This window comes from Camelus dromedarius, chromosome 6, assembly GCF_036321535.1.
Source record: "Camelus dromedarius isolate mCamDro1 chromosome 6, mCamDro1.pat, whole genome shotgun sequence".
Taxonomy (NCBI): domain Eukaryota; kingdom Metazoa; phylum Chordata; class Mammalia; order Artiodactyla; family Camelidae; genus Camelus; species Camelus dromedarius.
In genome coordinates, this window is record NC_087441.1 from 44,648,055 (window position 1) to 44,671,383 (window position 23,329).

Here is a 23,329-nt window from a genome sequence, read left to right on the forward strand (position 1 = left end):
AAAGTGCCCAGCTTCTGGTAAAACAAGTGACAGAGCCAGGGTAAAAACCCAGGCCCCCCAGCTTCTGACGAGGCATATTTTTCTGTTTAACCTGTAAATGTGGAACCAATCCGTTTGGAGACAGCATATAATGGGACTTTCCCTTTGACCTTCTGTCATTTGTGAGGAAATATTTTAGTTCTGTCTTTCCAAGTAATAAGAGCTTCATAGTAATTAACTAGATGTGAGAAGCCCTTTCACAATGTATATGTATATCAAATCATCACGATGATCACTTTAAATATCTTATAATTTGATTTGTCAATTATAATTCAATAAAGCCCCCCCCAAAAAAAGCTTCACAGAATTTGAACTGAATATTGAAGGTGATTTTAATCACCTTTAATCACTTACCAATCCCCTCAGTTCCTCCCCAGTTACCTCTCAGAGGGTTAGGACTTAGAGGAAATTCAAAACATGCTGGACAATTTCCAAGTTTGGCAAAACTGAAAAGGTAGGCCACAATGTCATGGAGAGAGGCTATCAGCTGTAGAGTCAGCTTTAAGGCTCTAAAAGCTGCCTGTGGGTAAAAGCAATACAAGAGAATAAATTTCAAGAAGTTTCTAAGGGGCATATAAAGTATATAAGTGTTGATTAGGGATAATATCTTTAAACAAGAATATTTAGATAAACATTTTCACAGTATAATAAAGGATAATAATTACAGGATAATGTCTGGAAAAAAGAATAAGCATTTTCATGCACCAAGGCTATATCTGTCTTTGGATAACTCCTGCGGAGGGGGCAAGGTTAAAAGCAATGTGTATCTCTTTGTTTAAAGCCATTGGTAGCCATAAACACATCAAAACATTTTTATATGACCAACCATCAATGAATTACAAGGGTCACAAATAAATTCCTAGCAGGACTCACATTCAGACAACATTGCCCTGAGGGAATACCTGTAAGCAAAACATAAATATTTATCAACATAGTTCAAACCCATGACTAAAAATCAAACAATGGATCTTAAATATCAATATTCAGTAAAGGAAAAATGAAACACTATGATTAATTGCAGAAGGTAGTATTTTTACATTAAAGAAAAAACCCTAAAAATTCTTCAATGAAATAAAGGGGAGTTCTATTTTTAATTTTTTTAAACATTTTTTATTGATTTATAATCATTTTACAATGTTGTGTCGAATTCCAGTGTAAAGCACAATTTTTCATATTTTTAATTTTTTGAGGAACCTGCACACTGTTTTCCATAATGGTTGCAACAATTTACATTCCCATCAACAGTGCACGAGAGTTCCCTTTTCTCCTCAATCTCACCAGCACTTGTCTCATCTTTTTTAGAACAGTCATCCTAAGGGGTGTGAGGTGGTAGCTCATCAACGTTTTGATTTGCATTTCCTTGATGATTAGTGACATTGAGTATCTTTTCATTTATGTGTTGGTCATTGGTATGTCTCCTTAGGAAAAATGTCTATTCAGGTCCTTTACCCATTTTAAAATCAAAGTATTGGGTTTTTCTAATTTTTCCTTTGTGTTTAGTTTGTTTGGTTTGGTTTTGGCTTTGCTACTGAGTTATATGAGTTCCTAACATATCTGAGGTATTGCTACCCTTTATCAGATATGTAGTTTGCAAATATTTTCTCCCATTATGTAGGTTGCCTTCTCCTTTTGTTGATTATTTTCTTTGCTATACAGAAGCTTTTTAATTTGATATTGTCCCACTTGGTTATTTTTGCTTTTGTTGCTTGTGCTTTTGGTTGATATCCAAAAAATCATTGCCAAGACAGGAGTCAAAGAGTTTTTCCCCTGGTTTCCTCTAAGAGTTCATAGTTTCCAGTCTTATATTCAAGTTTTTAATCTATTTCAAAATCATTTTTGTGACTGGTGTAAGATAGGGATCCAGTTTCATTCTTTTGTATATATACCTAGCATAAGATCCAGCAATCCTACTTCTGGGTATATAGCCAAAGGACATAAAATCAGTATATCAAGGAAATTATCTGCACTTCCATGTTCACTGCAGCATTACAATAGGCAAGATACGGAAAAAACCTAAATGTCCAGTAGATGGGTAAATGTATAAATGTCCCCCTCTCTCTCTCTCACTCACACACACACACACAGAGGAATATTATTCAGACATAAAAAAGAAGGAAACCTTGCCATTGACAACAACATGGGTAAGCCTGGATGACATTATGCTAAGTGAAATAAGCCAGACAAACTGTGTGATCTTCCTCAAATGTGGAATCTAAAAAAAAAAAAAGGCAAACTTATAGAAAGGTGGTCACCAGAAGATGGGGGAAATGGGGTAATGTTGACCAAAGGGTACAAACTTTATAAGCTAAATAAGTCCTGAAGCTCTAATGTACAGCATGGTGACTATAGTTTGTTTTTTTTTTGTTTTTGTTTTTTGAGGGGAGGGAAGTAATTAGGTTTATTTATTTATTTTTGGAGGAGGTACTGGGGATTGAACCCAGGACCTTGTGCATGCTAAACTAAGCATGTGCTCTACCCATTGAGCTATATCCTACCCGCCTGGTGACTGTAGTTAATAACACTGTATTGTATACTTGAAATTTGCTACAAAAGTTAGATGAGCATTCTCACCACCAAAAAAAAAAAAAAAAAAAAAAAGGTAACTATGTGAGGTGATGAATGTATTAATTAACTATGGTAATCATTTCACAATGTATATGTATATCAAATCATCACGCTGTACACTCTAAATACATACAATTTTATTTGCTAATTGCACTTCAATAAAGCTGGAGGGAAGAAAAAAAAAAGAAAGGGTGAGAAACCTAAGTTGCTAAACAGGTTTTCACTTACAAAGAAAAATCAGAATGTTCCCACATTGCCATTTTCAACATTGCACTTTATTTAGCTAATACTTGAATGGTTCATGTATTTCTATATCTACTCTTTTTTTATGATTACCCTCTCTCAGTAAATGAGGTACTTAGAGGAGCCCCTCAAAAAAGGAACCAGCTAATTACTGTGATTAAATGTGATCTCAGCCTCTCCTTAGCTTCAGCACATCAGGGTGGGGTTTTCTTAAAGGGTTAGGGAGGAAACTAAGGATTAATAAGGGATGTCAGAAGCTCCAATTAGTGTTCAGTAATTACCAGGGAGAAGTAGAACCATGAAATAATGAGGCATAAGGGAAATGATGATAAAGCCGGCAAAACTATGAGGAGCTGTGAGATTTCAGTTATTAGATGTTCCTGAAAACAAATATACAAACAAATAAACAAACAAAACAAAGAAGAGATACTCTCTGAAACTGATATGTTTCAACGTGAGACATAAAAACAGCCAGTTTCCAGGCTGGCACACGTAAAAAATACACACCTTTTCTGGCAGAGTTTTGAACATAACCAGCACTTCAGAAGGATGGGGTATGAACCATAAATTGAGGAAGATTTTTCCATCAGCAGACAGCAAACATCGTGGCCGGGGCTGAAAACTCCTGCGGCATGAGAAGAAAGCTTGGGTGGCACAGATCTCTCTGTGTAAAAGAGGTGTCCTGGTGTGAACTATTTATACCGCGGCCCTCCAGCTGCAGTGCCAGAGTCCAGGGTGTGGTGACACCCAGCGTCTCAGCTGCGGGGCAGCGGGCCTACTTTCCAGGCCACTCACAAGTGGCCACGGTTATAAATAGCTCAGCCGGAGAAGAGCAGTTGGGCTGGTTTTAGTCTCACTGTCTTGGGAGGAAGGCGTGGGCATAGAGGGAGGGAAAGGTGTGGTAAGGAAGGAAGGGGAGGGCATGAATGAAGTGCCGGCATCATACTGGGGGTGACATTTTCTCTCAGTTCTTAAGACAATCTTATGATTGTTCTTCCTGTTCTGCAGATGAGGAAACTGAGGCCCTATGAGGTTACATAGATGTTGCCGACCCAGTTCCTAAGAAATGAAGTAGAGATTTAAGTGCAGGTCTGTCCAGTTCTAGAATCCAGGCTCTACAGACCAGCCTCTATTTTCCTTTCCTCTCCACCAAGCCTCCTGCCAGGTTCTCCAGACTCTGGCCCTCTTTTCCTTCTTTCTCCTTCTCTTTTTAAAATTTTTTTTATTTTTAAAATTTTGTTGAAGTATAGTCATTACAGTGTGTCAATTTCTGGTGTATAGTATAATGTCCCAGTAATGTATGTATGTATATATATACACACACACATATATTTGTTTTCATATTCTTTTTCATTAAAGGTTACTATAAGATATTGAATATAGTTCTCTGTGCTATACAGAATAAATTTATTTTTTATCTATTTGTATATATAGTAGATCTCCTTTCCTTTTATTTTTTATTTTTAATGGAGGTACTGAGAATTGAGCCCAGGACCTCGTGCACACTAAGCACGTGCTGTACCACTGAGCTATATCTTCCCCCTCTTTCTCCTTTCTTTCTCCTCCAAATACCTTATCATTTCTTAGGCAACAGTATCGCTATCTCTGTTGCAGGTTTATATACAAACACATAATCCATGTATGTCTGGTTTAAGGATTCACACAAGCCCAGGTACCCACTCCCTGGCCTGGGAAATAGAATGTCACCAGGTCCTTTGAAGCCCCATGTGCATCTCCCTGGTGGCCCCCAGAGGAACCATCATTCTGAATTTCACACTAATCAATGTTAGCTTTCCTTTGGAGTTTTACCACAAATGGATACACCATTAAAAGATTATTTTGTTGGGTTTACGTGTTTTTGACCTTCATACACACAGAAGCTCTTTCTACTACGTGTCCCTGGAGGGAGGTGGCAGCCTGATCTGGTTTCTACATCATCTATAGAGGCAGCCCACTGTAACAGAGGGTGGAGGTTGGAGGACTGTTTCCTATTTGAATGGATTCAGTGCCTTTGAGTCTAATTAACTGTGTTCATCTACTGTGGAAAATGGTGATATATTCAGTTAATAGGTGTGGAATCCGGCATCAGGGGACTAGATTTGGGGACCAACTTCCATCATCCACAGCTGTGTGCTGTGTAGGCATAGACGAATTATCCTCTTTGAGTCTTTTCGTCCATAAAATCGGAATAATGATTCCTAACTAACAAGATTGGTGTAAGGAATAATTTTTAAAAAGAGTACCCAGCATGTGAAAAGTGTTTTATACATTGTGAGGTGCTATATAAAGTTTGGTATTATGATGCTAAGGTGTGCGTGCCTGGAAAGTGGCCGGGGGTGGGGGCCAAGGCATGCATGTGGTCCAGTCGAGAGGCATGCAGGAACTCTCAGAGTCATTCGGTAAGAAGTGGGGACCTGAACAGGCTAATGAGGAGATGTCCTAGAACTGAGAGTTATGAGGGAAGCCCAGAGACTAGTGCCACCTCACACCTGTCTTGGTTATGCTAGATCAGGCAGGCTTGATGAGACACACAAACAGCAGAAGGAGGTGTGCAGCAGAAGTGGAGCCCCCTCCCCACCACCATCCCCAGCCCAGGGCGCCCTGGGCCCAATCAGCTCTGCTCTTCCTGCTCTCCCCCTGGTCCTGGGCAATTGTGTTCATTCTCTGGCTGCAATTGCCATCCATGCCTCCTGAATTCAAATCCACATGCCTGGTCCCTCCACAGCTCCATCCTGGCTGGCAGTGCCTCAGACCACCTCACTCAAAAAAGGCAAGAACTGAACTCTTCATTCCCTCCCACCCCAATCCTGGGCTTCCTCTTGTGTGAAAAGAACCACAACCCCCAAGTCCTCAAAACCAGATACTGGGGAGCCATTTTTAAATGCTTCCTTCTTCACTCCTCAGGTCCTACTGTTTTACTCTCTGGTACCCAGTTTCCATTCCCACTCCGTTGTGTATAGCAAGGACTCTCAATGGGAGGGTCTCACTGTCTAGGGGGCATTTTTGGAAATCATAGGGGCATTTTTTTGACTGTCATTATTTCTGAGTCCTTAGGAGAGATTCAGATGACCTTTTCTACTTCTTAAAGTAAAATGTAATTCATTTTAACTGAGGGCTGACTGTTTTCCATATCAAACATTCTGAATATGAAACCTAAAATTACCAAAACTCTACTTGAAGTCAATCAATGGCCTTAAACCTACCTCTTTCAAGTCTCAGGGTTTTAATTAGGTAATTTGGAGCTCAGGAACAAAGTATGGTGTTAGTTTGGAGAACTTTCCTTATTTCAGCAACCACAAAGTCAGACTATCCTGTCCTGGACCAGATCAAAACCAGCTTAAACCCATCTTATCGCTATTATTCAGTTTACAGTGTTTGAAGGTGCCCTGAGGAAACTTTGAATATCAACAGTAAAACATCACAAGGCCCACATCTGAGCTCATGGGCTTATGGGCCATGCGGCTGGCGCGCAACAGTGTGGCTGAATCCAGTCTTGGCCTCTGAAAAGCATGTGTCTCTGGAGCCACAGGGCCATCTATCTGTACCTCTTCGTTCTCATCTGCTATTTCCTGCCATTTCCCTCCTGCCTGCAGCAGGCAGCCCTCTGCAGAGGAGGGGCAGAGAGGGCAGCAGAAAGCTTTAAGGTGCTCAGTGCAAAGCGAAGCCTGGTTCTCAGTCCCACAAGGATACCTCCCACCTTGGGATGGCCCATCAGCTCCGCAGCCTGACAATTTCTTGACCTGCTTAGTATCACCTTTCTGTACCTCCATTTCCCTTCACCGCCCACTCTCAGCCATACTCCAGACCTTGTCATCACCTGGAATCATATTACCTCCAAAGACTTACACTTGAATATCCTACTTTCTCAGCTCAACATTTTTTTCTCCCAGTTTTCTCATGCATTCACTCCCACAAAACCTCCTTCATCCCCACAAAATATGCTCCTTGATGTCCTTGAGCCCTCAGGCCTCCCCTTCCATCTGTCACTCCTCTTCTGACCCTCTCTCTACCCCCACCACGCTGGGCCTCACAGCCCAACATGTGAACTACTCTCCCACCATCACCTGCAATTCTCTGCTTCTTTGTACTCACGACCCACCTGTCTAGCAAAACCCCAACTCTGGATTCCTCCAGCTTGTCCGCTTTCTGCTTCTAGTCACACCCTGCTGAGCACAGCTGGAGGATATCACACTGCTAATTATACTGAGGCAACAACAAGTAAATGGTTTCCAGCCTGAGCTGTGTCAGACCTGGGATAATCGGTTTTCTTTCCTTTGATCAGCTCTCATGCCCATTTCCTTTTTCAATAATTCGAAGTCTTCCTTAAGTTTCATACCAAATTCCTAGCAGCAGATGATGACATGGTCTGTTATTTCATAACAGTGAATTAAAGGGGCTGAAACTGCCTCCACGTCCTGTGGGCCCATTCCCCCCTCACCATCCTCCCTTTCAAAGCAAGGTCAAAGGCAGAGGTGCACACCTGGGACATGAAATGTAGACAGCCTCTGTCCTCAAGGATCTTACATTCCAGGGGCAGATAAACATGTGAGTCTGATGCTATGATAGAAGCAGGAGGAACAGAAGTAGGTGAAAGTGCAGAGAACATCCAGAATAAAAAGTGTCTGAGACTTGTCATGAGACACACGGAAGAAACTCACAGCTGAGGCGTCTGAGCTGTGGTTTACTATTTCCGTCTCCACATCTCTTCCTCTTAATGGCATTACCATCCTTTCTTCCCCATTAAAAAAATGTGATAACACACACATAACATAAAATTTACCATATTTATTGTTTTTAGGTGCACAGTTCAGTGGTGTTAAGTACATTCACACTGTTGTGCAACCATCACCATCATCTCTCTCCAGAAAAGAATCTTTTCCCATCTTCCAAAACTGAAAAGCTATACCCATTAAACAACAGTGACACTGCCATCTTTTTATCCACCCAAGTGAGAGACTTTGGGTGATTTCCTAGATTCCTCTTCCTTCTCCTTGCTCAGCTCTGCATGAAATCCAGCATCTGGACTGGCTGATTTCACCCACTCACCATCCCCTGTCTCTACAGTTTCATAAGTTCCTAAATGGTCACTGACCATCATTTTGCTCCCTTTCTCCCTGCTTGTTGAAGGATCAACACCAGCCTTCTGGATCTTACCCATCACTCTGCACACCTGTTTCCCCCAGCTCATCCTCACATACCAGGGAGAGGAGACACTGGGAAGTCCATGTGCTGTCTCACATCTCTGTGCCACTGCACATGTGGGTCTCCCAGCTTGAACTGAATTTCTTTTCCTTGTCCAACTGAAACACTCACTAGTCATCCTTCAAGACCCAGGTCAAGGGTCCCCTTTTCTTTGAAGCCTGCCCAGCACCCCATCCCCACTTCCCTCATCCTTCAGATAACATTGAATGTTTCCTGGTGGGGGCTTTTATTATACTTTTATTTTATTCTTTATCACAATGTACTGTAATTGCCTATTACCCCTTGCTGGAAGAACCATGTCTAATTCATTGCTGTGCAGTGCTTGGCACCAAGACTGCCATGTACTGCGGTTCAGTTTGTTCCCTGAGGCAGCCAGCAATGGCTGAGATCCAGCCTATATTTGCCAAGCTCTGCACCCTGGCATGGGGCTACACCTGCCCAGAGGACATGGTACCTTCTTCTAATCTGCATCAAACAGCAGTACTGGAGAGTGGTGGCTCTGCCTGTCACACTGTAAAGGCTTAATAAAGGCTTCAATGAGGTTAGTGCCCTCTCTCTGTCCATTCTTTGCTCCTCTACCAGCCAACACCACTGGTCTTAGGAGTGTGGCTGAGTGTCATCATAGTCTCCAGACTCCAGGCTCCTCTAGAGCCATAAGGGGATAGATCCCTCAAGAGGCATCCTTTGGAGGAGAGCTTCCTTTGGCTCCTCTTCTTTTTAGATTCTGGTTCACAGGCAGGGCTTCTGTGCTAAAACTAAGCAGTATGTTACAGCCTTTTAAGGAAGAAGTATTTTCTTAGAATTTTAAGCCTACAGAATTTATGGAGGTCTTCTAGTCAAGGGGATGGCCAACACAACCCCCTTTCCCCTTTCTCCTATTCCATCATCATGATAGACACTGCCAATCATTCACAACAATCTCACAAGCTTGGGATGTCTCAGTCCTCAGCAGGACACCAACATGTAGTTGGAATTGACATTTAAAGTAAAATTTATTTCTTATCCTCCATCTAACTCAACTCCTTATTTTATGATTATGATGAGGACCTCTGTCTTCCATGACCCTCATTCTTCAGCTCTGTCCTCTGTCCCTTCATCTCTCATGAACCTTGGCCTGAGATGACTCCCATTGATCATTTCATGAACACTCTTAAATGGCCCCTTTCTAGCAAGTCTTTCCTCAAGAGTCCCATTCCTTGGAATAAAGCTCTAGACACTAAGCACTTATCATGTCTAACTTTAAAGAGATGCTTCAATTTCCTTACTCTTTAGATGAAGAGTTGAAGTCTGGAGAATGAGGAAAAGTGATTTGCCTAAGACCTCAGAACAACTTATGACTGAGCTGGGTCAAATCCAAATATTCTAACTCCCAGGTTATGACTCTCTGCACGATACCCTCTCATGGATGAGGTTCAATTTTTATTGATACTCTAGGCATGGATTTGTGGACTTTGGAGTTAGAAAGAATCATGTACATTATCTTTTCCAAACTTCCACAGAACACAGAAGTTCCTTTCTCTACACTCCACTTTATGTAAGTGTATTAAAAGGGATATGCTAAAAATTGAGAGAGTTTAGGAAGCATGAGACAGGTGTAGCGGAGAACCTCTGAATCTGTGTGACTTGGGCTCTGGGTGGGCACTCACTTTGCTCATACCTTCCTGGCCCAAAGCTCTGTCCTGAAATGACCACACATTAACGGGCCAGATGATTGAGGGCTCTAGTCTCTCTCCCTTAAATTACTGTTTCCCCTTAATCTTTAGGGAACACATGTCATTCACAAAAAGCACTAAAGGAATAGACCAAGACCTGCACACTGGAGAAATTTTTTTCCCTATTTCCTGGTTTTCTTATTTGGTTGCAGCAAATAAAACAGATCAGAATCCAAATAGACTTCCTGAATCCATTTTATCCTAAATACAAATGTAGCAAACCTGTGGATAGACTTCTATAAACTATTTTAAAATTTGATCCCAAATGTAGATTGGGCTTATAAATGGTTTACATGGCTAGTGGGTGGATGAGAGAATGGAACTAAGAAATCTCAGAGGATTATCCTGTGATGTTTCATAGGAGAGAAAGATGCGCTTCATTCCATTGGGCAACAGATGTCCAGTCAAAACTTTCAGCAAAATAGTCAGTCTACTGAGGCATCTTTGCCCTACTCCTCTAAGGCATTCTTCCATTAGGTAAATCCTGAAGTCTACCCAAGGGAATGTACCCAAGAGATGAAACACTGGTAATCCACACACTAGGCACCTTATAAGTATTAAGGTTGGACTGGCCACTATGTTGATATCCAGCTATCAGATGGCCAAGGGCAGATGGACTCAACTTCTTTCATTCTCTAGCATTCTCTAACCTATTCTATTATCCCCATTGCCTTGGTGAACTCCAATCTACCTGTCACCTCCTCTGTGAATCTCTCTCTGAGGCCTTGGGCTAGAGTCAAACATGTTCTCTTTTGTGTCCTCACAGGATTTTTCACATAACTCTAACATGTTATCTTTGAAATCTTTGAAGTTGCTTGTTTGTGTATAGAGCTTTCCTTCACTAGGCTGAATTTATTGCCAGAGTCAATGACTCACCTTTGTAACTCCAGCATACAAGCAAAGTGCCTAGTACTAAGTAAGCACTGAACAAATAATGGTTGAACAATTCATGAATGGTAAGTGAGTGAAAGAATGGTCTGATACAAATGGTCTTACAATTCCATTCCATCTCTCTGTCCTATGACCATATTTTTAAGTATTACTGTTACTCAGCATTAAGCCCCGTGCTGTAAGGGAAAAACAGTAAGGAGGGAGGTAAGCTCACCCTACAGGGTATTTTGCTCCCTCTTGGAGGCTGAGTAACTGTGTAACATCCCCTTCTTTTTCTTAAAGGAAACGTGGTCAGTTATAGAACAAGTATGACAAGTCCTCCATCCAGGTGAGTGAACTCTAGGTAGGCTGAATTAAGAGCATTTGGATACGTATGTACATGTATGACTGAAACATTATGCTGTACACCAGAAATTGACACAACATTGTAAACTGACTATACTTCAATAAAAAAAAAAAGGACTTTTGGAAAACCGGATAAGGTACAATAAGGAAGTATGGAAGCAGCTCCAATTTCATCACTTAATATCACTCTACATATATATTTTTTCTCTATCAGAGAAGTACAGAAGGACACTGATTTATCCAAGGCACTGGAGTATCATTGGTTTTGTTTTGTTTTTTTTTTCTTGAATATTTCTTCTACTTTATTGAGTAAACTATCTAAAGCCAGAACAGTTCAAGATCAAGTTTACTTATTTGTTTGCTTATTTTAGATGCTGGCTTATATAAAAGGGTGTGACTGATGAAAATCTCTGGGCACTGCAGGGGAAAACAAAACTGCATAGACTGAAAAAGCAGTCAAACAGCCCATAAACAAAGAACTCTTTCTGGGTTCAAATACAAAGATACTCTTATTCATAGAGTGTCAATTCTTTCTTTTGCCCTTCTAGACCAGAAATTCAAGGTCAAATGCAGTAAAGGGAGCAAGATTTCCATCCCAAACTTAACATGCCTTTCCACTGGGAGGGGTTGGGGATGGGAGTGGTGAATAACAAGGTCATACCACACCTAAAGGAAAGGAAAGGAAATTCCGTACCTGGGGTCAGCCTCGAGGCCCTCTTTGGAGTCCCTCAACCCCTTCTTTTCTTGTGGTTGTCCCAGCATGAAAAAGGTATCCCTGATGGTTGGGAAATGGTTCAGCAGGGCTCTCAGGCTGTTGCAGTATGCCATGATCTGACCCCGAAGAGCATAGTGAGACATACGGTGGTTGAACCTGGAAAGTCAGAAGAAGAGATGATGTTCAGAGGCGAATCCAAGTTGTTCTCTCTCTCACTGAAGTTCCAGAATCCACTTCTATGGACACATTTCAAAGAGAATAGAGGACCTCTGTCAGGAAGAAACTTCTGTCTTTGTCAGGTTGCTACTGCCTGAAGGCAGAGGAATGGACATTTTCCACATGCCTCTTACCCTTCACTTCCGATGCTTCTTCCTCTGTGTGTCAGAGGCCTGTTTAGTTTGCTCTCACCCAATAGGACTGTGGCTTATTTAAACATAAACCAGTTGATTCATTGTCTGGATTTCTATCTAATACTGCTATGTGTTGAGTTCAGAGTTAGAAATCAGCATGTGTAGTTCACATATATTCTGTACTTACTTCTGACAATATTCAACTATGACATCTCTCTTGACTTTCCCAATTTCATCCTGTGATAAAAGAGGAAGACAGTTCTCCTGTTAGACAGTTGGCTATAAGAATTCCCCAAGCTCGTACATGTATACAGACTCACAGGCAACTGAAAGCAGGAGAAGGCCACACAGCTGAGGTATTCTTTCTGAAGGTCAGCCTGCAGGGAGGCACTCCTCCGCGGGTATTTCCTACTTCTACACATCTTGTGAGTATACCAAGAATGCAAGGCCCACTCTTTACCTGAACCATTTCTCACAGTTATGTTTGCAGAGAGCAGTCTGGATGGATGAGGTCATGTCTCCCTCCAGGAAAAAGAAGAGGTTTGCTATAAAATCAGTGGATTCCCAAGCTCAGTGTTACTCAATGGTGACACAAAACTGCGTACGTACCCCTGGGCTCCTGCATGTTGCCCTCGTGGGACTTGGGAGGCAGAGGGAACTGACACAAGCAGGAGGCTCACGATGCTGGCTCTGCTGTGAGTAATGAAGTTCTCTGTCTCTGACCGAGGAGTCTTGTGCTTTCTGCCAGCATCCTCAGAATGGTAACAGGCTAACTTATTAGCTTAAGTAGGCTAAAATCCCGGACCTTGACAAAACTGACAGTTTTATTGCCTGAGTTCTTTTTAATGGGATAGGCACCAGATATTCCTGAAGGGCAGTTAATGAGCTCATATATTTTTCACTTGGTCAATATTTTTTTGAATATTACAGTAAAAAAAAAAGTAATTTAATATCTCAATTACTTATTAAAAGGGGTCTTTTGCCCCCATCATTGCTCAGCAGTAATCTAGAAGGTCTAGCCTCCATCATATCCAATTTGTAGAACTGGATTAGCTAAACTGAAGTCTTTCCCTTTCAGTCACAGGTAGAAACAAAGCCTAGAGATTGTAAATCTTGTCATTTCTTTCCCAAATTACTACATATTAGCCTGATGACTTCCTCATCAAAAAATTAATGAGTAATGAAATGATATCTATAAAATTAAGCAACACTTCAAAGCTTGAATTTTATAATACTTTTCAAAAGATTAGGCTAGTATAAAACCCTTATATAGAGACATGGCGGTGGTGTCTGAGAAACCAAGATTATAGGTAAGTTAGATGGCAAGAGCCCTCGCTCACCTTGTCTAAGCCCCCTACGCACCTGCGGGTCACTCAGGAGTGGTCCAGTGTTCCAGAGCAGGTGCTGAAACTAGTTCTGTTTACAAAGTGACAAAAAAAAATATGGCCTTGGAAAATTGTACATATTTTTAAAACTAGACTGCAATTAGCTTGAATTCCTTCCCTTCTATTTCTGATTGAACACCCTTTTTCAGTTCTTTGTATTTTCAATGGTTCTATCCAAATAGGCTGAAAGCAACAGATTTGCTCAGATGTAAAAGATGATGAGAGCTTTGGGGAGCCCTTCTTACTACACTCACGAGGTTCCTTGCTCTGTCAGCCGTGGCCTGTTTCCTGAGGAGGAAGGCATTCAGCATCATGTCCCGCAGCCCCACCTTTTCTAGTTGAATAGACACGAAAGCTTCTGGAGCCCTGACAAGTGAACAGAGACACTTGAGCCCAAGGCAGGATATAGGAGGACATAACAAGGAGACCACTCAAGAGCTCTCTGGAAGACAGGAACACCTGAGGCTGCACACGGGACACTGCAGCAAGAGAGAAGTTCTCACCAGCTTCAAGCGTTTCTCATTCTAATCACTGGGATGCTGATGTGTCGCCATCCTGGTTGGGGACCCTCGTGTGCCTGATTCATGCATCAGCAGTCCCTGCTCAGTCCCAAACTTCATAGCCTGGACCAGTGTTTGTACTACCCTGTGCCTTTGTGCCTTCCTGGCCTGAAAGGTAGGGGTACCTGGACTGAAGTGGCCTCCTAAGGATCCTTACGACCAGACACATTGATCCTAAATCTTCCATTCTTTGGGAATGTGGAGTAAGGACACTTGAACTCTGGACATGTGTCAGATTAATGGTATCTTGGGGAATAGAGTAGTCTTGTCTGTTATTTTTTTTTTTCATTCTAAATTTGCCAGAATTAGACTAGGGTGTCATTGATATGCCTCAATAAAATATTGAGTATTCATAATTATTACCGAATACAAACCTCTCTCTTTCTCTGTCATAGTAAGAGATCAAGATATAATAGGGCATCTCTGGCTTATAAATATCTGTCTGTAGAGACTGGGCCCCTCTATTTTAATATTCTAAGCAAGAAGAAAAGTTTGAATATTTTAAACAGAAAAAAGCACCTTCTGTGCTTTTCTGTTTAAAATAGACATGGAAATTTTGGAGATACTCATATTCTTCTTCCTGATGCTCTAAACTCTTTGGAGTTATAAAAAATACAGAGAGAGGGAAGAAGGAGGGGAAGAGGGGAAGAGAAAGGAAGGAAGATGGGGAGAAAAGAAGAAAAAAGAGGTTAAAATTAAGAACTGTTGACTCTCCTTCAGAGATTGGAGAATAATAGGAGGGGCTGAACCTTCTCAGTGTTCATACAAGGTCTTCACACAAGGTCTTAAAAACTTAACACATGCTGGTCACTCTGGGAGTTTAGACATCCTTTGGTCGCACAACACTATGCTATTAACAGACTTAAAAGACAATAGTTTTGTTATTATAAACAACCCCCCACCTCCACTCCTGTGCAGTACCTTTTGGTAGACTGGAATCTTTCTGAAGGATGAGTAAGGGTGTCTGGGACTTTTGGAGTTGGGGCTAACAGCACGTTTTCTATGCCATTCACAATTCTGGAATTTCTTCTTCTGGTTGGACCCACTCCACTATTATTTCTCAGATCTGAACTTATTTCCTAAAATATTTCAAACCAAAGTCAATTAAATTAAATTTGTTGGATTTGTAAGTCCTGTGGTACTGGCTGTAAAATTATCTCACAGCCATAATTGACCCCCAAATACAGGTAAATGGCTAGGTCCACAGCAGGTAGGAGGAAGCAGAAGGGAGAGAAGACAGAGTAGGGAGGGAAGGGAAGAGAGATACCACTGTGAATAATGAAGGGGTGAGGCACTAAGTGTGACTATTTCCAGAATACAGCAGAGTTGTCTAAAGTGCTCTGGAAAACAACTCTCCATTCTACCAGGTGGCTGGTTAGAGTGCTTTGCATAGAGTGGCCTCTTAAGAAATATATTTGATGGACTTCATGGCTGCAAGATCTGAAAAACTGTCTCAGGGTGCCCATTCTGGGGTAGCCTAAGCAGATGGATGTGGGCTGTATATGCTGCCATGCACAATGTAATGATGGAGGAGGGAGCGGTAGAGGGAAGGTGGGGAGAGAGGGGAAGGTAGAAGGGGAAGAGGAAAAGGGAATTCTGTATCTTCCAATGTTCCTTTTGGCCTTTTGGTTATGGAGCTACAGGGCATGATGGATGGAATTCTTTTACATTTTTCTAAAATACTAACTAAAAAAAAAAATATTAAGCCTTCAAAGGAAAGACTATTCTCCTTTGAGTTTTCCATATCTGAATTACTGAAGGAGACATCAGGAAAATGGGGTAAAAGAAAAAATCTTGAGTAAGAAGTCTAAAGTTTGCATCCTGTTTTTCTGAAAACTCTTGGGCTATCCCAGTATCCTAGAAATAGTAAAATATACCAGTTCAGAAGACTCAAGAAGTCTTAGAAAGGCTATGAGTGAGCCAATAGGGAAGAAAACAGGCTCTATTGTCAGATCCCAGTGCTGACACTCAGCTGGTGATCTTGGCTCTGTTCCTTAAGCTTTCAGAACCTGTTTTTCCTACCTAGAAAAAGGGGATGATATCCTCCATCTCCTGGGGCTGTTGGGAGGATTTCATGAGCCCAGATATTTTCATCCCTTAGCTCACTGCCTGGCCTGGACCAGAGAAGCTGCTGAATTGAACGCCTTAGCTCCCTGATTCTCATACCTGCACTCAAGATCTCACAAATGCTCGTCTTTCATTTCTGTTCTCAACTGCTGCTTCTTTTCCAGCCCCCTTCCTACAAATATGTTCACATCTATTTTATTCTGAATTTTCCTACCCTCTCCAGCTTCCTCTTTAATTCTGACCCAACTTCTGAAAGAGTTATTACTGACTAAATGTTTGTGTCTTCCCCTAAATTCTTATGTTGAAGCCCTAACCCCACAATGTGATGGTATTGAAGATGGGGACCTTTGGGAGGTAATTAGAGTTAGATGAAGTCATAAGGGTGGGGCCCTAATCAGATAGGACTGATGTCCTTATAAGAAGAGGAAGAGACACCAAAATATTCTCTGCCATGTGAGGTACACTGAGAATGTGTAAGGAAGAGAGCTCTCATTAGAAGCTGACCATGCTAGCTCCTTGATCTTGGACTTCTAGCCTTCATCACTATGAAAAAATAAATTTCTGCTCTGTAAACCACTCAGTTGATGATATTTTTTATGGCTACCCCAGCAGACTAATGCAGGAGCTACAATTATACCTGCTTCTACATTTGTATCATTCTCTCACTCCTTAGCTCGGGAAGTCTGGCTTTCACTGCAACCCCATTAGAACTGCTCTCTCAGAGTCAGCAATGAACTTTCGAGAATGTCAAATAGCTTCATTTTAATCCCTACTCTTCTAGTTCTTCCCCCTACGTTTAACTCTATCAACTTCTTCCTCCACTTTCTCTCTCTTCTCCTCTTCCCTCCCTCCCCTAAAAACAATAGCTTTATTGAGATATAATTGACATTCAAGAAATAGCACATACTTAAAGTGTACAATTAAATAAGTGTTGACATATTTATACAACTGTGAAACCATCACTGCTGTCAAAATAATGACCATGGCCATTCCTCTCACCCAGCCCCCTTCCTCAAGCAACTGCTGCTCTGCTTTCTGCAACTATAGATTAGAATGTATTTCCTAGAATTTTATATAAATACAGTCATGCAGGATGTACTCTGTTTTTTGGTCTGGCTTCATCTCTATTGTATATATCAATAATTCATTTCTTTGTATTGCTGAGTAATATTCCATTACATGAATATACCACAATTTGTGTATCCATCCACCTAGTGATGGACATTTGAGTTCTTTCCTGTTCTTGGTTATTTAAAATAAAGCTGCTATAAACATTTACCTTTGTCTTTGTATGGAATGTGCTTTCATTTTGCTTTAATAAATACCTAGGAGTGAAATGTCTGGATCATATGATAAGTATATGTTTAACTTTTTAAGAAACTGCCAAACAGTTTTCCAAGGCAACTGACCATTTGGCATTCCCATCAACAGCATATGAGCATTCCAGATCCTCCACGTCCTGCCAAGACTCAGAACAGTCAGTTTAAATTTTAACCATTCTAGTGGGTATAGGGTGGTTTCTCACTGGAGTTTTAACTGCATTCTCTAATAACTAATGCTGTTGAACATTATTTTATGTGGTTATTTGCCATCTGTACAACTTTTCGGTGACTCATTTCTTCTTGAAACACTCTCCACCTTTGGCTTTGATAGCAGTGAACAATTTTATTCTCTTTCTCTTTCCTTCCTTCTTCCCTTTCCTCCCTTCCTCTTGTTCCCTTTTAATGTCTCTGTCATTTATTCCTCCTTATTATATCATCAGACCTCTTTTTATCTTACATTTGTAACAGTATATAAACACAGACACACACATATAGATTACTATATATATTCACATATTCATATATATAAAAATAACCCTAATGCCTTCCCACCCCTGCTCTGTGTTCCTACCCAGTGACTTTCAACATTTGCTCCCTGGATGGATCTCAGGGAGTGACTTATAAGCCTCTCAATCTCCATTTAAACCAGAAAAACCCCACTTTTATCTGTTTTACCTCTTGGTACTCTTCATAAGATTACATTAAAATAAAAAGATTACATTGAATAAAAGATTCTGTATGTCAACTATGCATGAAAACCACAGGTGGGATCAAGCTGGGCCTCTCACTTTTTCCCTAGTACCCTTCTGCCCTTTCATATGCCTATGCCTGAGTATCTGAAAGGTCTTCTCTCTACTTAGAATGATCATATGGTCATCTCTGCCCATTAAAAACTCATTCTTCAAGTTTTCCCAAATGGCTCCACTCTATGCTTCCCCTCCTGGTTCCCCAGATGTGACCTCTCTTTTCTTTAAATTCCGTCTATAGCTTGTGAACCTCTTTTATGTCTTGTATTTGAACCACTTATGGGCCTGTCCCCCTTTTATACACCAGATATAAGGTCCTCAGGAATGTGAACCATACTTCAGTATTATCTGATGAGCCTAACTTAAAGTAAGTACTGAATTAAGATTTTGGGAGTTGAATTTTTAAAAATCAATATAACTCACTCTATCCCTATTTTCTACTTAAGTATTTGATTTCTATGGAAATTAGTATTTGGCAATAGAAATGGGGATAGGGTATTCTTGCCATACTCATAAATTAATACTCTCATTAATGTGAAAAGTAGAAATAGATAAACAGAGATAATAAATAAATGTGATAAAGGATAAATGTAGTGAGCTATATAGAATCCATAAGGCTTAAAGAATGTTTAAGATCATCTGGAAAGTTGATTTCCTAAAATTGTATTTAATTTTACACTTAAATTACATTCACCAATATGTACACACAAGAGAGAACTATATAGTTGTTTTAAAAAATGGGAGGGATCTCTATGAACTTATTTGGAGTGATTTCCAGGATATACTGTTACGTGAAAAAAACAAAATGCAAAAGAGTATTACATATAGATAAAATCCCAAACCCATTCATGATAAAATCATCAACCAGCTGAGAATAGAAGCAATGTCCTCAATCTGGTAAAAGTTATCTAAGAAAAACTCATGGCTAAGGTCATATTTAATGGGGAAAGATTGAAAATTTTCCCTTAAGATCAGGAATAATATCCACTCTCACCATTTCTATTGAACCTGTACTGGAGGATCTAGCTGGGCAATTAGGCAAGAAAAAGTAATAAAGGGCATCCAGAATGAAATGAAACAAGTAAATCTATCTCTATTTGCAGATGACATAATCTTTTATATAGAAGATCCTAAGGAATACATACATATCCACACAACTAAGCTATTTACAAGTTTAGAAAGTTTGCAAGATACAAGATCAATTGTATTTCTATACACTAGTAATGAACACTGAAAACAGAATTAAGAAAACAATCCATTTATAATAATATAAAAAAGAATAAAATATCTTTGCATTAATTTAACCATAGAAGTACAGGATCTGTACACTGAAAACTATAAAATACTGTTGAAAGAAATTAAAGAAGACCTAAATAAATGAAAAGACATTCCATGTTCATGGATCAGAAGACTTAACATTGTTAAGGTGGCAATGGTACTCAAACTGATCTACAGATTCAATGCAATCCCTGCCAAATTCCCAAATGGCTTTTTTTCTTTTTTGCAGAAATTGACAAGGTGACCCTAAAATTTACATAAAAATGGCAATGAACTCAAAATAGCTGAAGAAATCTTGAAAAAGAACAAAGTTGGAGGACTCATACTTCTTAATTTCAAAACTTACCACAGGTCTGCAGTAGTCAAAACATAGTGGTACTGGCATAAAAACAGACATACAGATCAATGGAACAGAGTTGAGGGTCCATAAACACAGTTACATTAATGGTCAATGGATTTTTGACAAGGGTGCCAGGACAATTCAATGGGGAAAGATGAGTCTTTTTCAATAAATTATACTGAGACAGCTGGATAACTACACTCAAAAGAATGAAGTTGGACCCCCTACCTCACACTGCGTTCAAAAATTAACCAAAAATGGACCACAGACCTGAATGTAAGAGCTAAAACTACAAAATTTTTAGAAGAATACATAGGAGTAAATCTTCATGACTGTGGATTAAATAATGGTTTCCTAAACATGACACCAAAAAGAACAAGTGACAACAGGAGAACTGACTGGTAAGTTGGACTCATTAAAATGAAAAGCTTCTGTTTCAAAGAGCACCATCAAGAAAATGAGAAGACGACCCTCAGAATGGGAAAAAATATTTGCAAATCATATACTGGATAACGAAAGTATATTGGGAATGTGTAAAGAACTCTTACAACTCACTAAAAAAACCCAAAAAAACCCAATTTTATAAAAGGGCAAATGATTTGAATAGACATTTCTCTAATGAAGACATACAAATAGCTAATAAGTGCATGAAAAGATGCTCAATGTTAGTAATTAGAGAAATACAAATCAAAGCTACAGTGAGATATCATTTTGCACCGACTAGGATGGCTTTAAAAAAAAGCCAGTAACAAGTGTTAGCAAAACTCAAAACATATATGTCCTTACAAAAAGCTGTACATGAATGTTCATAGCTGCATTATTCATAATAGTCAAAAAGTAAAAACAACCCAGTATCTGTCATCTGATGAACGGATAAACAAAATATGGTACACCCATATAACAGAATATTATTCATCATTAAAAAAATGAAGTATAGGTACATGCTACAACATAGATGAAACTTAAAAACACTACGCTAAGTGAAAAAATTCAGACATAAAAGGCTGTATATTGTATGATTCCACTCATATGAAATGTCCAGAATAGGCAATCTATAGAGACAGAAAGTGAATTACTAGTTGAGGGAAGTGGGGGTTGGAGAGTGACTGGTAATGAGTACAAGATTTATTCTGAGAATGAGGAAAACGTTCTGGAATTAGACAGTGGTGATGATTGCATGATCTTATGAATTACACACTTTAAAGGAGGGAATTTTATGTTATGTGAATTACATCTCAATAATAACAAAAAATCTAGGGATAAAAGGATATATTTTGGGTTACCTTTTGTGGAAAAAAAAAAAAGAAGGGCAAATGTATCTGCTTACTTTTGCAAAAAGAAATACAGGAAGGATAAGACAAAAAACAATGGAACCATTTATCTACAAAGGGTAGGGATGGAGGAACAGGACATTTTCTGCTGGTTGATTCTAGCTAGTCAATATTACAGAGTCATGCACAAAGGAAAAATGACCAGCAAATCACTGAAAACTTAAGAGACCCAGTAAGGACTCGATCATGTTTCGGTTCTTATAGGGAAAGAAGGAAGGGAGGGAAAGAGGGAAGGAAGAAGGGGGAAAAAGGAAAAAGAGGGAGAAAGAGAAGGAGGGAAAAGTGGAGGATGGGGGGAAGGAAAGGAGGGTGGAGGGAGACAGGGAAGGTGGGAAGGAGGGAGGGGGAGGGAGGGAAGGATGTGGCAGCCCGACAGAAGCTGGCGATAGTGGTATCATGCCTCAGGCTTCTCTTATCTTGTTACAGACTGACCTTGACATCAGCGGGACAGTCCCCTTGGGGAGTGTGATAGAAGGACGCCTGCTGGACAGCCACCATTAAAGCATTTTTCTGAGTAGCTTGGCATGCAAGGGTCACTTGCAAATTTTCCACTCCTGAATGGGACAGGAGCTAAAGGAAGAAAACATAAAAGGTATTAGGAATTTCCCTCATAAAGAAAGAGGTGAAGTTGAGGGTGAAGATAACGACTTACTCAACGTGTAAATATATGGATCAAATTGCAGGATATCCTGAGATCCTTGCTCCTCAGCCACAAGCCCCAATCTGCTTTCTCCCTAAGCAGCATTTCATCCCATGAAGGCAGCCTCCAGGCCTGATTTGATCCTGGTAGCTGGGCGCCATCAGGTTTCCCAATGGTCAGGAAAGGATGACTAGGCTCTGACAAACTAGCAAACAGGTGCTCAGAGGTAGGCTCTTGTTAAAACTGCCAAAATTACTAATTATTAATATATAAAAATCACAGAAATACAGACCTACACACACACATATAGAAGCAAAGAAATCCACTTGAGTGGCAGGAAAAAATATCATCAGATTAAAAAAGATCAGATGAAAGCTCCAATAACAAGTGCATATCTTAAAGACTTCGTCCAAAGTTGGTAAGATGGTTCACTACATGCACCTCTTTTTAAAATCAAACAGAAGTTACTGCCAGTGGTGTTACACATCAAACAAGGCAAGGCCATCATCATTTATGAAGTTGGAAGCTTTTCTTACATATGGGGGTCAAACTAATATGAATTAAATATTATGCTTTTTTTTAAAGGAATAAATGAAAAAATTGCTCAATTTTAGTTTCTTTAAAAAAATCAAATAATTTACCTTAAGAATGGCTTCCTTTGTATAAAAACTAAATCTGCCAACTTGGTTATCATCCACCTCAGAGATGGCTAAGACAAGAGTCACAGGAGAATATCTGTAAGAAGAAACACGACGCTGTTTTGATGTGCTGTGCCATTAGCCAGGAGATGCCCGTTCTGATGGGACAGAGTGACATGTGATCAGCTCTGAGACACTGGTAGTAACAGCAAGTACAGATTTTATACAAGGCTTGGCATTTCCACCCAAAGACTGATGGGGTCCAGGGTCTTTTCAGGCCTTATTGGACTTCATCTCCTTGCAGTTTGTTGTTGTGTGACCATCTACACCCCAGAGCATCTGAAATATTTTCTCTTGGTCACCATTCCACTGCTCTCTCCTGTTTTCCCTCTTACCTTCCTGATGTCACCTACACAGGCCCATCATTGACTCGGCCCCCTTTGTTTGCTTCCTAAATGCTGTCCAGCTCTCACTCTCTCCCATGGCTCCAACAATCATCTAAATGTTCTTTGCAGCCATGTTTCTGCCTCAGAACACCATCCTTCATCCATAACTAGGAGACTCTGTCAAGTAATTTAATATCTGTGAATCTTGGTTTCATCTGTAAATGAAGATATCACCTCTCTGGCAGGGTTCTGGCAAATATTAAGTGAGATAATATGCATGAATGTGCTTTTCAAAATATGTCATTATGCTCATGTTTGGTATATGCTGCTGTAACATCACTCCAAAGTGATAACTTGAAGAAATTAGCATACATAAAACAAATGCAAATTCAATGCACAAGGTCCTTGGATGTATAACCTTCTCCTGGAAATTCAGAAAACTCCTCAGATCTTAGAAAAGGGAACCCTCCTACACTGCTAGTGGGAATGCAGTTTGGTAAAGCCACTGTGGAAAACAGTATGGAGATTCCTCAAAAGACCAGGAATAGACTTACCGTATGACCCAGGAATCCCA

At 40.2% G+C, this 23,329-nt stretch overlaps 1 protein-coding gene across 1 annotated transcript in view; it reads right to left on the reverse strand.

The window, feature by feature from the left end:
- Nucleotides 1-23,329, reverse strand: part of LOC105097150 (coiled-coil domain-containing protein 162) — a 95,048-nt gene that overhangs the window by 55,173 nt on the left and 16,546 nt on the right. Inside the window, exons 7-12 of the mRNA XM_010989653.3 lie at nt 22,373-22,466; nt 21,524-21,661; nt 12,250-12,299; nt 11,692-11,868; nt 3,355-3,472; nt 394-559 (exon numbers count right to left, since the gene is read on the reverse strand). Coding sequence (XP_010987955.3) covers nt 394-559; nt 3,355-3,472; nt 11,692-11,868; nt 12,250-12,299; nt 21,524-21,661; nt 22,373-22,466 — 743 coding nt within the window. The remainder of the gene's footprint in view (nt 1-393; nt 560-3,354; nt 3,473-11,691; nt 11,869-12,249; nt 12,300-21,523; nt 21,662-22,372; nt 22,467-23,329) is intronic.